This window comes from Crocodylus porosus, unplaced genomic scaffold (assembly GCF_001723895.1).
Source record: "Crocodylus porosus isolate Cpor-Errol unplaced genomic scaffold, CroPor_comp1, whole genome shotgun sequence".
In the NCBI taxonomy this organism is placed as follows: Eukaryota; Metazoa; Chordata; order Crocodylia; family Crocodylidae; genus Crocodylus; species Crocodylus porosus.
In genome coordinates, this window is record NW_017728907.1 from 5,020,801 (window position 1) to 5,034,882 (window position 14,082).

The window sequence follows — 14,082 nt, forward strand, 5'->3', positions numbered from 1 at the left end:
TACAAGACACCAATTCATGGAATTCTGTGAAGAAATTGTATAGTTCAACACAAAAAGCAATTGGAGGTTAGAAACTAAGGTTGTGTGCAGATGAAACGAGGGGCATGTGTGCATGACACTTTAAAGCAGGCTAAATGCTTTTGCACCACTTTAATGGTGCTAGTGTTTGCACGCCTTGGTGGCATATTGCACATTCCAGCTGCTGTAGGAAATTCGGCAGCATAATGCACCTTAAATGACTTGGGGCACTGCAAACTAAAACACGTCCGAAGAGCTTTAGTTTGCTGTCTCTACAGCCGTGGAGTGAAGCAGTGGGCTCCCCGCAGCTCAAAGTCTCTGCAGGAAACCCTGCAACAGCCCACAAAGGCAGGCTCCAGCCAAGAAAAGAGGCCGATCTCCACCCCCCACCCCCCAGAGCCTGCCTGTCTGAGCTGCATGGGGCCCCTGTGCTTCCCTCTGCAGCTGCTGTCCCCTGGGACCACCCAAGTGCTAGTGGCATCTGTGGGAGCTCCTTGCTCACTGTTGCCAGGCTTCTGCTCCTGCTGCCACACTCTTGCTGCCACCATGCCCCACCACCGCTGTACCCCCACCAGCCGCCAGGGATACTGGTTGTTCATATCAGTGTGGGCATGACATGGGGGTTTAAAGGGCCCTACATTGAAGCAGTGTTTTTAAAAACACTTCAATTTAGGGCCCCCATTTCATCTACACATGCCCTAAGCCTTTATTTTAGAATGATCACTGTAGCAATGAAAAGGGTGAGAAACAGAAGTAACTGAAGCAGTGCTCTGTATAGGTTCCATAGGTTTCTATCACAATTCAAGGTTCTGGTTTTGGCCAATAAGGCCCTAAATAGGCTGGCTCTGCATACTCAAGAGACCACCTCTTTCTTTATGTTCCAGCACAATATCTAAGTCAACTGAGAACAAACTCCTGCATGTATCATCTCTGCACCAAGTTTGTTGGGTGATAACTAGGGACCTACCAAGTTCGCAGCAAAAGTGAATGTGTGGCAGCTCCTTTAATCTTGCAATTTCCTCCATGCATCCCCAATGAAGGGACCCCGCTGTTTGGCACTCAATCCAGATAGGTGGGGAGGCAAAAATGATAGTTTTAAATATGGTGTGGTTTTTGTTTCCTGTTGCTGATTGACCAAGGAGCCCTGGCATCCTTGCTGCTTGTTGCTGACCAGCTGGGAGGCAAAAACAGCACCGTATTTTAAACTGCGGTTTTCACCTCCCTGCTGATCAGGAGCAGTAAGCAGGTGGCAGGGCCTCTCCACCAGTCAGTGGCAGGGAGGACATATGGGACAAACTGCAAGATTAAAGGAGTCACCATGCAGTGCACTTCTGCCATGATTTCAGTAGAACCCTTAGTGATAACACATGGGAGGTCATTCTCTGTAGTCACTCCCTTGCTCTGGAACAACTCTCTTAAGGTCCATCAGAGCTTGGGCTCGGACATTTTCCGGGAGTATTGTAAGACCTTCTCTTATATTGGCAGGCTGGGTTAAGTTTTGGGTGACTGGGGTGTTTGTTCTGTTACATATTATTGTATCTTAATATTTGTATCTGTCGTTATAATTTATCTGGTTCTTATTATAAGTCATCCTAAGTCTCTTTTGGGAGTGAAGCATAAAAAGCTAATAAACAGACAAAAGGGCAATGGTTTTGCTGGAGATGCATCAATTGATACATGCCAGGGTATTGTTGGCCCTGCTGGCTGCAGCATCGCACTGCCAGCTCATGTTCATACTGCGGTCAACTATTACTCCCAGGTCTATGGTTGCAAGTGATGGGGGATCTTCAGTCCTGCTGCCACATGAGAGGCAGCAGTTGCACAACCACCCATGTCATGAATTTTGCCTGTCAGCAGCTAGAGGTGCAGGGCCCCAAAACCCCTGCACCTATCTCCTTGAAAGCTGGCAGGCTTTGTGGTCTCAGCAGGGGCTGGCTCCACGCCCCCTGTGCAGCTTCCTGCACTCCAGCAGAAAGCTGCCCAGGAGGCGTGGAGCCCACCTGCCCTAAAGATGCACAGCTTCCTCCTGCAGTGCCACGATCCGCGCATGCTGGGACAGAGCTGCCCCAGTGTGGTCTGAAGGCACATGCCAGTGGGCCAGGCTGACTCCGTGCCAGCACATGCAGGCCTGAGGTCTCAGTCAGAGGCTCTTCCTGACATACCCATGAGCACCCCAAGTCTGTCCCAAAGCAGATCACATGGTCACTTCAGCATCCCCAGGTATTTAGGGAGAATAAGTGCATTTTCATGAGTAAGACAATTTCATGAAGCCTTGACTTGTTATAAATTTGTTCTACAAACATTTGCCTAGTACTGGGCCATGGCCACCATTTTCTAAACACAGTTCCATAACCACAAATACCACATCCTCTATGAGAGTAGGAAACTCCTGGAGACAGAGACAGAGTACTCCATCCTAAACCAAAAGGTGTGGATATTCATTGAATGGAAAAGACACTAAAATAATACCTGTTCAATGCCTCATGTGTTTTGTTCATAGAGATCTGCATTGGCCAATGAAAATTAAATGCCCACGTCACCCTGGGATACTTTCCATCACAACCCCTTCTGTTCTAAGAAAACTTAATCTGAGACAGGGTCACTGGAAAACAGATTTTTTTCCCTCAAATTAATGAAAGCATTGTTATGTTCAGTGACTGTACCAAATGGGTTTCCCCAAGTGGTGGCAGCTGTATACATGGGATGACCATATGTCCTAATTTGGCAAGTACAGTCCTAGATTTTGAAGGCTGGTCCCAACCAGGCAGTGAAAATCAAAACAAGTGGAGCTGTGAAATAGGAGGCCCTGGCAGACACCAAAATTGCCCTAAAATAGGTTATGTTGATTAGTGGAATGACCATTAAAAAGGGGAGGTAAACATTAATACATGTGAAGTAAAGAGCAATGGGTCTTTAACAGGCCATTGACTCCCTTAGCTGCCTGAATAGTAATACCAGAGCTTCACTATGCTGCCTCAGCCCTGCCTTTGTCTGCAGTAGCACTGCAGACCTACAAGGTGGGGGGCAATGTCTTGGCTGAAGCCTGCCTTTGTGGGCTGTTGCAGGGTTTCCTGCAGAGCCTTTGAGCTGCAGGGAGCCCACTGCTTCACTCCACGGCTGTAGAGGCAGCAAACTAAAACTCTTCGGACATGTTTTAGTTTGCTGTGCCCCAAGTCATTTAAGGTGCATTATGCTGCCGAATTTCCTACAGCAGCTGCAATGTGCAATATGCCACCAAGGCATGCAAACACTGACACCATTAAAGTGGTGCAAAAGCATTTAGCCTGCTTTAAAGTGTTCTGCACACATGCCCATCGTTTCGTCTGCACACAGCCTTAGTTTCTAACCTCCAATTGTTTTTTGTGTTGAACTATGCAATTTCTTCACAGAATTCCATGAATTGGTGGCTTGTATTTGTATTGATTTCACATTGTCAAATATGGTCACTCTTGTATAAAAGGATTACACTTTCTCTTTCTTAAAGCTGGACTCTACAACAAAAGCAAAGAGCTGTTTATTTTGGAGAAGTTGAAAAACGAAGGCAAGCAGGATAGAAGGAACTACTGGCCATACATGCTTATCCTTACCTGGGTGACTATTCTGGTTGAAACCAGAGACATTAGTTTGCGATCTCTAAAGGTATGGTTACACTGCAAGATATCCAAGTATTCACACTCCTATTCTTGCCCCCATAATCAACATTTAATGCATGTATGCCATCATGACTTGGAAGGAAACATGGACAAAACTTGCAGAATCTATTCAGGTTCCAGGTATGTACTGTATCACCTGCTGCTTGCCTCCTACACAAACAATTTCCAATGCAACTACCACCTCGTTGTGAGTTATGAGACTCAAATGCAGGCAGTCTTCCACTGGCATTCCCACAGTTCCCTGTCCCTGCATCTTTTGCATAACTCCTTGTTTCATTTTCTATACCCCAAAAGTTGGATGGCATATTGGGTGCTGTTATCTTTGTAATGTTTTAAGTCTGTGGAATGTTATGCCATCATAAAGTTAGACCAGTTTCAGAGCAGTCATAGGCTAAGGCTAATCCCATCCCAGACCTGTACAACTGTGACTTACCACTAGAGGGCTGGTAAGCAGAGACATGGACAAAAATCAGAACTCTACTGCTCCTCCAGTGTAGAGGTGTGGGTGGCATGTAGCTTGGAGGCAGAGCAGAGGGAGAATAGAGATTCAGCAAGGAAAATGATTTTTCTCTGATTGATTTAGTGCTGGTTAAAGGTGCCATATAGAATGAAGTCCTGAATTTATCCACACAGTAGGAACAGTGTAGGCAGAAAGAGGGCAAACTCCACCCACGTGCCTTAGCTGTGGCCTGGAAGGAATGCAAGAAGTCTCCATGCCAGCTTTCCATCCTTAATATTGTTCCTGTGGTGACAGGGCCCAAACCAGCAAGAAACAACATTGTTGAGCTCATGCTCTGTACCATCAGTCATGAGAGCTGAGTTCTGGTCCCAGTTCTCCTGTTAGCTTGCTCTGTGGTGTTGAAGACCTGGCAGAGAGGCTTTGTAATGTGCAAGACCAGCTGGAGCTTTCATTGCAAAACATTTCAGAATACATGGATGACAGAGTCCACAAAAGAGCTAGGCCTGACCTCAGTTGGTACTTGTTCTCTATCTGGGCAGCACCTGGCCATGCCTTCCCAGAAGCTGTTTGTCTCTATCCCTCTACCTCCAGTGAACTAGGTGCATTTAAATACCCTTGACAAGGTGCTACCTGAGGTATCCCTCAATAGACTCAAGACACACCCCTTGATAGATTTGAGGCACCCATCAGTAAATGCCAGCTCTTAGTTTTCACTCATTTTTTACACTATAGAAAAATAATAGAGCAATTCTTCTGTTGCAAAGAATGCAGAAAGACCCCAACAGGGTAGAATGTTTTTAAAATTATGGATTCTTATTTGAAATCCCCTATATTATTTTGCGAATCATGTTTATAAATTTAACAATTCATGCAGGCAGCTCTACTCTCGGCACAGAGCTGCCACATCAGTTTCAACCAGATCAGAGAGCCCAAACAGCTCAGCTGCCTGGCAATAATACCACACAGCCAGGGGAAGCATATTTCCCCAGGCTACCTGGTCTCACTGAAATTAATGTTGTGGCTTCATGCTGAGAGCAGAGCTGCTGGGGATTAAGCCCCAGCAGCTCCACTCTAAGTGTGGAGTTGCACAGCTCTGCAAGACCAGGGAGCCCAAAAAGTTCTTCCCTAAGATGGCTGCAATTATGGTTGTGGCTCTGCACTGAGAATGTAGTTGTTTGGGGGTTAATCCCCATTAGCTTTGCTCTCTGCATGGAGCTGCAGCATTAATTGTGGCAAGACCAAGTTTCTGGGAAAGTGTTCTACCCTGGGTTCCCTGGTCTCACTGAAATTAAGGCACACTGAATGCAGCTGAGCTGCCCAGCAGTGAGATCATATGCCTAGGGAAAACCTGATTCCCTCAGACACATGGGACACTTCTACATATTCTCCAGAGGTTGGGGGTGGATTAAAGATCTAATTAAAGCACTGCAGCATCTCATGTATCAGCATTCCTACATTTCCAAATGGCGGCAGGGGCATTTGAATTAAAGTTCAGTCAACAAGCTTTAGTTCACAGCCATTTTGAAGTGCAGGGATGCTGATACATGAAATGTGGGAGGCTGCTAGAGCACTCCAGGTACCACACTCCAGCAGACTTGATTAACTGAGTCTGCTCTGATGTGCTGTAATTACAGCACATTGGAGCAGCCTCTGAACTTGTGTACAGGTACCAGTGGTCTCCATTTATTTGAGCTCCAGTGGCTCCATACTAAGCATAGAGCCCCCAAACAGCAAGACAACGAAGCTAAGAGAAGCTTCCTTCCTCTGGCTGCAGTCTCCATTGAATAAGTCCTAACGGCTCCATACTGAGCTACCAATCAGAAAAACCATGTAGCTAGGGGAAGCATGCTTCCCTCATCTCCATGGTCGATCTACAATTAACCCACTCAGAGTGGCTGCTCTCAGGGCACAGCTACACATTGCCCTACAGTGATGTTTTTACTTTGCCATGCTTTAGTATTTCCAAAAGGAAGTACTAAAGCATGGTGCAGTAACCACCTGTACTGTGTTGTATGCATGACACAGTTATTTTTAGAAGCTACTTCACCATAGTTGTATGCTATAATGGGGGAGTGTGCTGCTACGGTGAAATAGTTGCTGGCCATGTGTAGACAGCTGTGGATGCTACATTGACATAGTGTGTCGCTATGGTGATGTATCATCACATGTAGATGTACCCTCAATGTGGGGGCAGGGAGATGACTAGAATTTTGAAGGGTAGAAAGGGCTAAAGCAGCTGAGAGCCATGCATCCTGTGATGATGGAGGACTGAAAGCAAAGTATTTTATTTCCTCTGACCATTGAAACAATGCACTGGAATGGCACAACAATGGTAAAACATTTCAAAAATAAGCTTTGTGACTTATTTTTAAAACATTTAGATGGTACTTATGACAGGTTAACACCTTTGTAACAGGGACACCTAGCCCTGTTACTGGAAAGCGGGGCAGCCCCTTTAAGGATAGAGTTTTCAGAGCACAGCTTGCCAGCAGAGCAGGTATTAAAGGGTAGCCTTGCATGTCAGTCAACTGACTGGGGCTACCACATGACCAGGAGAGAGCTCAGGACAGAGCTATGTAAGCCCTAAATCGAGCTAGCCAGGGCAGATGGCCAGCCCTGGCTGGGGCAGAGTGCGGGGTTCCTGAATGCCCAGGAGACTGGAAGAAAACAGCTCTGCAGGCTGGGGGACAGAACAGAGTGAGCCAGAGAGACTGAGAAGCCTGGTAAGCAGACATGCTGCCTCTATTGGTTTTTGTCTTCTGTTATAATCCAGAGGTTTATTGTTTATGTTGTAGCTTAAACCAGTGGCTTGGGCTAGGACTGTGACAGGCAGTATAAGGAGGTCTCCATTACTACCATGTGCCCCACAGGTACCTTTGATCCCTGACAGGGGCAGACTCAAGGCCTGAGTAGCTATTCGTCCTAGAATGGGCAGTGAGAGACAGGGGCTGGGGCCCAGAAGCCAGGCCTAGAGCAGTGGGCCAGGACTGCAGGACCAGCCAGAGTAGAGAGGTAGAAGCAAGGAAGGCTAAAGCCCCAACAAAAGGGGAAAAGGACCTGAAGTACTTCCAGTCCACTTCCAGATCTGCTGGGAAGCATGGTGACAGGGGCTCCTTGCGCCCCCCTGGCTTGGTGATTGGCTGCGGGGGGACCCCAGGTACCCCCTCCCAGACCCAGGAGGCACCAGTCACCGAGCGGCAGCAGGGCACAGGGAAGCCCTCTGCGTGCTTCCCAGTGGACCCAGAAGTGGACCAGGAAAGCTTCTGGACCACTTCTGGGTCTTCTGTCGAGCACACTGGGGAGCCTGCATGCTCCTGTATGACACTCTATCAGCCCCACCTTCGTAGCATTTACAAGCCACCTGCTACATTGAGGAAAAGGAAAGGCTTAGAGTGGCTGGAGATGCTGGGATAAGCGTCTCTTCCGATTGGAGATTCAAAATCTGCGGGGCATTGGGCATGGTGTAGGGATGGTGTGGAGCTGTGCAATTAGCCTTTAAGGCACACCTCCAGGTGTTCTTTGGAGTAAGACCTGATCTGGGAAGCCCTGGGGCAGCCTCCCCTTTGAGAACCAAAAGGAACATCAAGATTTAACAGGTGAGTAAAGGGGAGACTGTTCCCAGAGTGAATTGGAAAAAAGGGGGACTCCAGGGTGCCTCCAAGGGTTTTCAACCACCCTGGGGATGGTACCCTATCACAACCGTTTGTCAGGTGAATGCTCCCGTTTTATGTGTATCCATGATGGTTTAAAGGTAACCTGTAACATGGTCCTATAACGCCCTGTTTATTCTTAAACAACTCTAGGTGCATCTACACATCACCCTATGGTGACGTAGTGATGTGCTACATCACCATATGGCATGCTATGATGATGTAGCAATCACGTGGATCTACACATGATCACCAACTATGTCAGCACACCAGCGCACACCTTGGTTATAGTGTGCCACTACGGTGACATAGTGGTGAACTCTAACCATGCACCATGCTTTAGGACTTCCAAAAGGAAGTCCTAAAGTACAGTGCTGTAGCAATATTGCCATTTGGTGATGTGTAGATGTGTCCTCCTTTTCCTAACTGACTACAGTTTCCAGCTAATCTCCTTGCTGACAGTGTGAAGGTGTACTGCTAGCTGGGCCAAGAAGCATAGTTGCATGTTGGGTAACATCAGAACAAATTCAAAACACCACAGTTTTAGCTGCTGTAGCATCAATACATCAATTAAGCTCTGATGGCCTTACATGTATGTGTGAGTTAAATAAGATGTGTGTTTCTTTAAACACTTGTTTTGCCTATTTAATTGTACGGAAACAGAAAGCTGCAGGTAGGTCAGTATGCATGGCTTTTTTATAAATTGCAAGCTATAAGAGCAAATAAAAGGGAGCCCCCCAATCTACTAAACGCATAGAAATATACTTAGACTGAAATTTAATTTGCCAAATAAATTAATCTTTACTCAATGCAAGTCACTAAATCAATAGGGCACAAAACATGCCATATAGATTAGCAACCTTTAAAAAAAAAAACACACCATAATGTACTACACACAAACTACTAGATGATCTCCACTCTGTCTCCAGGAAATCTGGGATAAATCCCCATATACCTTAGTACCACATATGAGCACCAGTAAGCACATAATGAACACAAACAATTATGCCTTGGTCATATTATAAAAAAATAACATGGGTAGGAGAAGCGAGCCTGGCTTGAGCTTGCGGGGCACTCATCACTGTTTGTGGACACTATTCATTAGGGGTGTGCAAAATGGGCCCTATTCAATTTGGATTCAGATTTAGCCTGAATCAGGGACAGTGATTCGATTAGTTGATTTGGATCACTGTCTCTGATTCAATTTGGCTGAATCCAAAACTGAAGATTCAATGCTGATTCAGAGAATCAGTGATTCAGACATAAATACAGCTTTAAATATTTTTTCTAACATACCTCGAGGTACCAGGCATGGTTCATGAACGCTGCAATGCTGGGCTGGATGAAGCATCCCACAGGAGTGTGGGGGGCACCCCCACGTGCTCAGTGGTGAACCTGGAAGTGGACCAGAAGTACTTCCAGTCCACTTCCAGATCTGCTGGGAAGCATGATGACAGGGGCTCCTTGCGCCCCCCTGGCTTGGTGATTGGCTGTGGGGGGACCCCAGGTACCCCCTCCCAGACCCAGGAGGCACCAGTCACCAAGCGGCGGCAGGGCACAGGGAAGCCCTCTGCGTGCTTCCCAGTGGACCCAGAAGTGGACCAGGAAAGCTTCTGGACCACTTCTGGGTCTTCTGTCGAGCACACTGGGGAGCCTGCATGCTCCTGTATGACACTCTATCAGCCCCACCTTCGTAGCATTCACAAGCCACCTGCTACATTGAGGTATAGAGAAAAAATATTTAAAGCTGTGTCTATGTCCGAATCAATTCAGAGGGTTCTGATTTGAATTGGAAAGATTAAAAGGTCTCCTGATTTGCTTCGAATTCAGAGATTCAGCCACCGAATCGGGCTGAATCTCTGCTGAATCGAATCAGTGACTGAAGCTTTGCACAGCCCTATTATCAATGCAGGCACACATTATCAACGGGAACTCTGAATCCAAATTCTAAGTTAAAGGCCTTTTGTTAAGCATGCTTCTCCAGTGTGACATTAAAGGGGAAATACTTGATGCTCATTTTTTGGCTTCTCTTGGATCACTCTTGAAAGAGGTTGAAAACTTTTATTCTAAAAATATCTTTGGATTTGAATGCCAGAAGTTTCCAGGAAATGAAAACTACAGCCTAATGATTGCATAAAGGAAAAATATAGAAAGAAAGAAGCAGTGAGGCAGAGTGAGGTGAGGTTAAGCAAAGCGAAGCAAAAACCATGATAATAGAAAAATAAAATGGCAGGGAAGGAAAAGAATGAGAAGAAAAAATGTCAAACAATACTACAAAATAAAATTATTTAAGGATCACAAAGTGTGATTTGTTTTTATTTTTCAGGTCATCACTTTTTCAAACATATTTTTTAAAGAATCTGGTATTTTAAGGGAATTTTTCTATTTCAAAAAGCCAAAAGGCCCATTAAAAATTTGACTGGCCCTGCAGTTGGCATAAGTGCTGAGTTGGGAAGACCCATAATAGGAAAGAAAGCATTTTGTATTTTTATTATGTTTAAAGGAGAAGTAAATGTTGTACTCACTTCCAACATCTGTTTGTATTTCTTTTGTACCTTTCTTGATTACTTTATCGTCAAAGCTTATTTCTGATGTGCAAGTATAATTGTGGTACGGTAAAGGAAGTTCCACTCTTTGAGTAGGTTCCTCAGGTGGATCATCTCCTCCCACAGAATGACCTTCTGCATCAAAATGTAAAAACTTATTAACAGTCTTGCTGATTCAAAATCAATGATTAACTTTGCAAATACCATATTTTTTTGCATACCACATGCCCAAATGAGACATACACCTTGTTTTGGGAAGGCATAATGAAGATTTTTCTAGTCTTCCTGGACAAAGCATGGGCTCACCATGGCTGAATGCCCCTGACAGCAGGAATGATGAGTATACAGTACACCCCTCAGCATCACTCACCCTCTCCTTGCAGCTCCAAACCTAAAGGTTTAACCCTATCACAGCTGTTGCCAAAGTGGTAAATGTCAATTTGGCAGCAGCTATGACAGAGTTACACCTTTAGTTTTAGAGCTTCAAGAAGAGATTGAGTGAGATGAGGAGCTGACACCACCCCTCCTACATGTGGCCAGGAAGGTAGCACAGTTCATGGCAGCGTTTCCAGCATCCCCTTCATTCCAGAGCTGGTTATCAGCTTCCTCACATGCACCCCAATTTTAGATGGCTAATTTTGGGGAGAAAGGTGTATTTGGTGTGTGAGTAAATATGGTATTTCATCTCACATTTATAATTAATTCCTTTTATCTGAACATAAAATTAGCCAATACAACAATGGCAGTTTAAAAAAGAGAAGGAAACATATCATTCATAGCATCTATATATTATAATAATACTGTCACAGTGTGAAGGCTAAGAACTCTGTTGTCACTCTCGCAACTTATATATATGTATCCTAATTTCATCCACATTCTCTCTGAGAAAAAGGTAGATTTGCTGTAATAAACTGGATATAGATATGATTCAAAATATGCAAGCTCCTTCCACAGTAGAGTCTAGACAATTGTGAAGACCATATGAATGCTAATTTTAAATAGAGATTGAAGCATATTTACAAAGATGTTTAATTTTAATTATAAAAATATATTCATGCTATTGTCTAGACACAGCAATGCACAAAGTCTGGAGGGTTCTTTATGGATGAGAATAAGAAGGTCAGGATATTTATCCAAGTCCTTTGAGATCAAGCCCACTAAGCACATTGTATCCTTGATTCTCCTGTGAGGACAAGCCAAAGCTAAGACCCTTCCCTTCCTTTCTTCCACCTGTATATTTAGGACTATCCTTCTCTTTAACTCTTATGAACATTGAGCTCTTTCCATCTTCATAACCTGAGTTATCTACCCTCCCTGTTTTCACTGTGGCCCTACCTGCAGGGGAGAGTACAGGTGAAAGTTGGAAGCCCAGCTGGAGGGTATTTTCCCAAATCTGTCTTCTCATTATTTTTACCCACCCCTTGAGGGGATAACTATGGATGTCTTCTTCCTCCTGTCATGTACTGTGTCCTGTATTACGTTCTTATTTTGAGGTAGTGCCTGAACCATCCCCTTTAATCAAATGCCCTATCTAGGCAGGGGATGTGGGGAGAGCCCTTCTTTTGATTCCTTCTAGTAGTAAAGAACCTGAAAAATTTTCTATATAGTAGTTAGGCTGTATTCTCCCTTGCTGTTAACAATGGATAGAACTTATTGAACTCCTTTTTTTTTAAACACACTCATACTGGGGACAGTGGTAGAATAAAGAAATCCACCGCTGTCCAGGAGAGGAATGGTGAGCTTCTGTGGCCTACATCAGCTCCAGCCTGCTATATTTTCAACAGATGTCAAGATTTGAGGGAAGGTTAAAAGTGGACAGACCAGCTTAGCTGGGTGCTGGTTGGGACAGCAAACCTCCCAGTATAGAAGAAACCTCCTAAACCTCACAAACCTCCCACTATATAAAAGAAAAGTCTAGCTGGCATCAAGATCTGATTAGGGATTGTTCTCAGACACCTGCTAGAGCTTCCCTGAAGGAAGGGAAGCCTTATCTGGAACGACTGTTTTGATTGCTACCAATGCTGCCTACAAACTCATCAGGGGAGATCAGCAGCAAATAGGAAGGGTCCTATTCCCCCCAGCAGCACCTGGGGTGCTGAGGAACAATGGCCAGAAGCTGCTGGAGAACAGGTCCAAGTTAGAGATTAGGAGGCACTATTTCATTGTTAGGGTGGCTAGGATCTGGAACCAACTTCCTAGGGAAGTGGTCCTCGCTCCTACCTTGGGTAAATTCAAAAAGAGGTTGGACAAACACCTGTCTGGGGTCGTGTGATCCCAGCGTGTACTCCGGCCGGTGGCGAGGGATTGGACTGGATGATCTGTTCAGGTCCCTTCTGACCACAAACTACAATGAAACTATGAAATGGTTGCTGCCTTTCCTGAAGAGCATGAACAGCAAAACAAAACTTTTTTGTCTTATGTACCTTACTAGATTGGCAAAGGTCTGTCATGAGCACAGGAGCAATATGGTCACAGAAGAGTGTATCATCTTGACTAATATTTTCTTACCAAATAGTAAACAGGAAAAATGTTGAGGCAACAGTTCTTTAATGGAAGTGTATCTTCTCATTATTCTTAGACTTACTATATTTATTCAAGTCCAAGATGAGATTTCCTGCCCCCCCCGCCATTTAATATGGGAAAAAAGCCCGTCATCTTGGATTTGAGAGCAAGGCAGTAGGAGGGTAGACAGCAGCAGCTGTGGCTGAGGTCAGGACTGGAGCCACAACTTCTGCCTGATCCCCCACCACCTCTGCCACCTACCCCCAGCCCCCATTCAGCCATGGGCCCCCTTCCCCTCCACCTTTGTCCCTCTTTGAAGGCCCTGCTCCCCCAGCTGTCCAGTCCCAACAGAAAAGGGTCCCCAACCATCTTTTTTTCACCATCACCTTCCACCCAGCAGCCTCTTCCCCCTCCCCCCACACCTGTCTCAACAGCCCCAGGTGTGGCAGCTCAGACCAAGCCCCAGAACTGAGGCTGCCACTGCTACCCTGCCAGAGCTGCTACAAGGCTAAGCTAGGGCTAGAGCAAACAAATGCTCTGTGCTGCATGCTGGAGTGCGAATGAAGTCAGCTAAAGCCCGAGCAAAAGTAAGCAGAGGGGGAAGCAGAGATGGCATGGAGGAAAACAAGGGAAGGAGGGACCCAAGGCACAGGGCAGCCAAGTGGTGCGGGCACACAGGTGACAGTGGGCAAGACGTGAGGGAGGCAAAGGGCAGGTATCAAGGCCAAGTGCCTGTCCCTGTACTGCCCACCCCCACCTCCCCTACTACCTATCTTCCCACTGCCTCCTTTGCCACCTGCTCCACCCCCACCTCCCCTATTGCCTATCCCACCATTGTCATCCACAACATCACTTTCCCATGTCCTTTCCTCTACTGCCTGTCCCCTACTGCTCCCACATTGCCTATTCTGCACCACCTGCCTATCTTCATCCCCCACTGCAGCAATGGAGGAATGAAATTAAGATGACCCTCCAAAAATTAGATTCTATACATATATAGAGTCTATATATTTGCTATACCTATAACAAATTTATACTTTTTTCTAGTAATACACACATCTAATTATTGAAGGATCATCTTAAGTTCAGAGTTGTCTTGTATTTGGTAAACATTTCATTTTTAAAAAATATGTATTAATCTACATACATGTAAATTAATATAAGACTTATGCACGGTATCAAAACCTGCCAATTTGATGGTTTTCATTTATTACATTTAAGAGAAACTGACTTAGATACTGTTGCACTTGCTG

The 14,082-nt window shown here is 45.4% G+C and overlaps 1 protein-coding gene across 1 annotated transcript in view; it reads right to left on the bottom strand.

Moving 5' to 3' along the window:
• PTPRC (protein tyrosine phosphatase, receptor type C) overlaps positions 1–14,082 on the bottom strand; it is a 150,864-nt gene that overhangs the window by 66,589 nt on the left and 70,193 nt on the right. Inside the window, exon 10 of the mRNA XM_019530565.1 lies at positions 10,307–10,462. Coding sequence (XP_019386110.1) covers positions 10,307–10,462 — 156 coding nt within the window. The remainder of the gene's footprint in view (positions 1–10,306; positions 10,463–14,082) is intronic.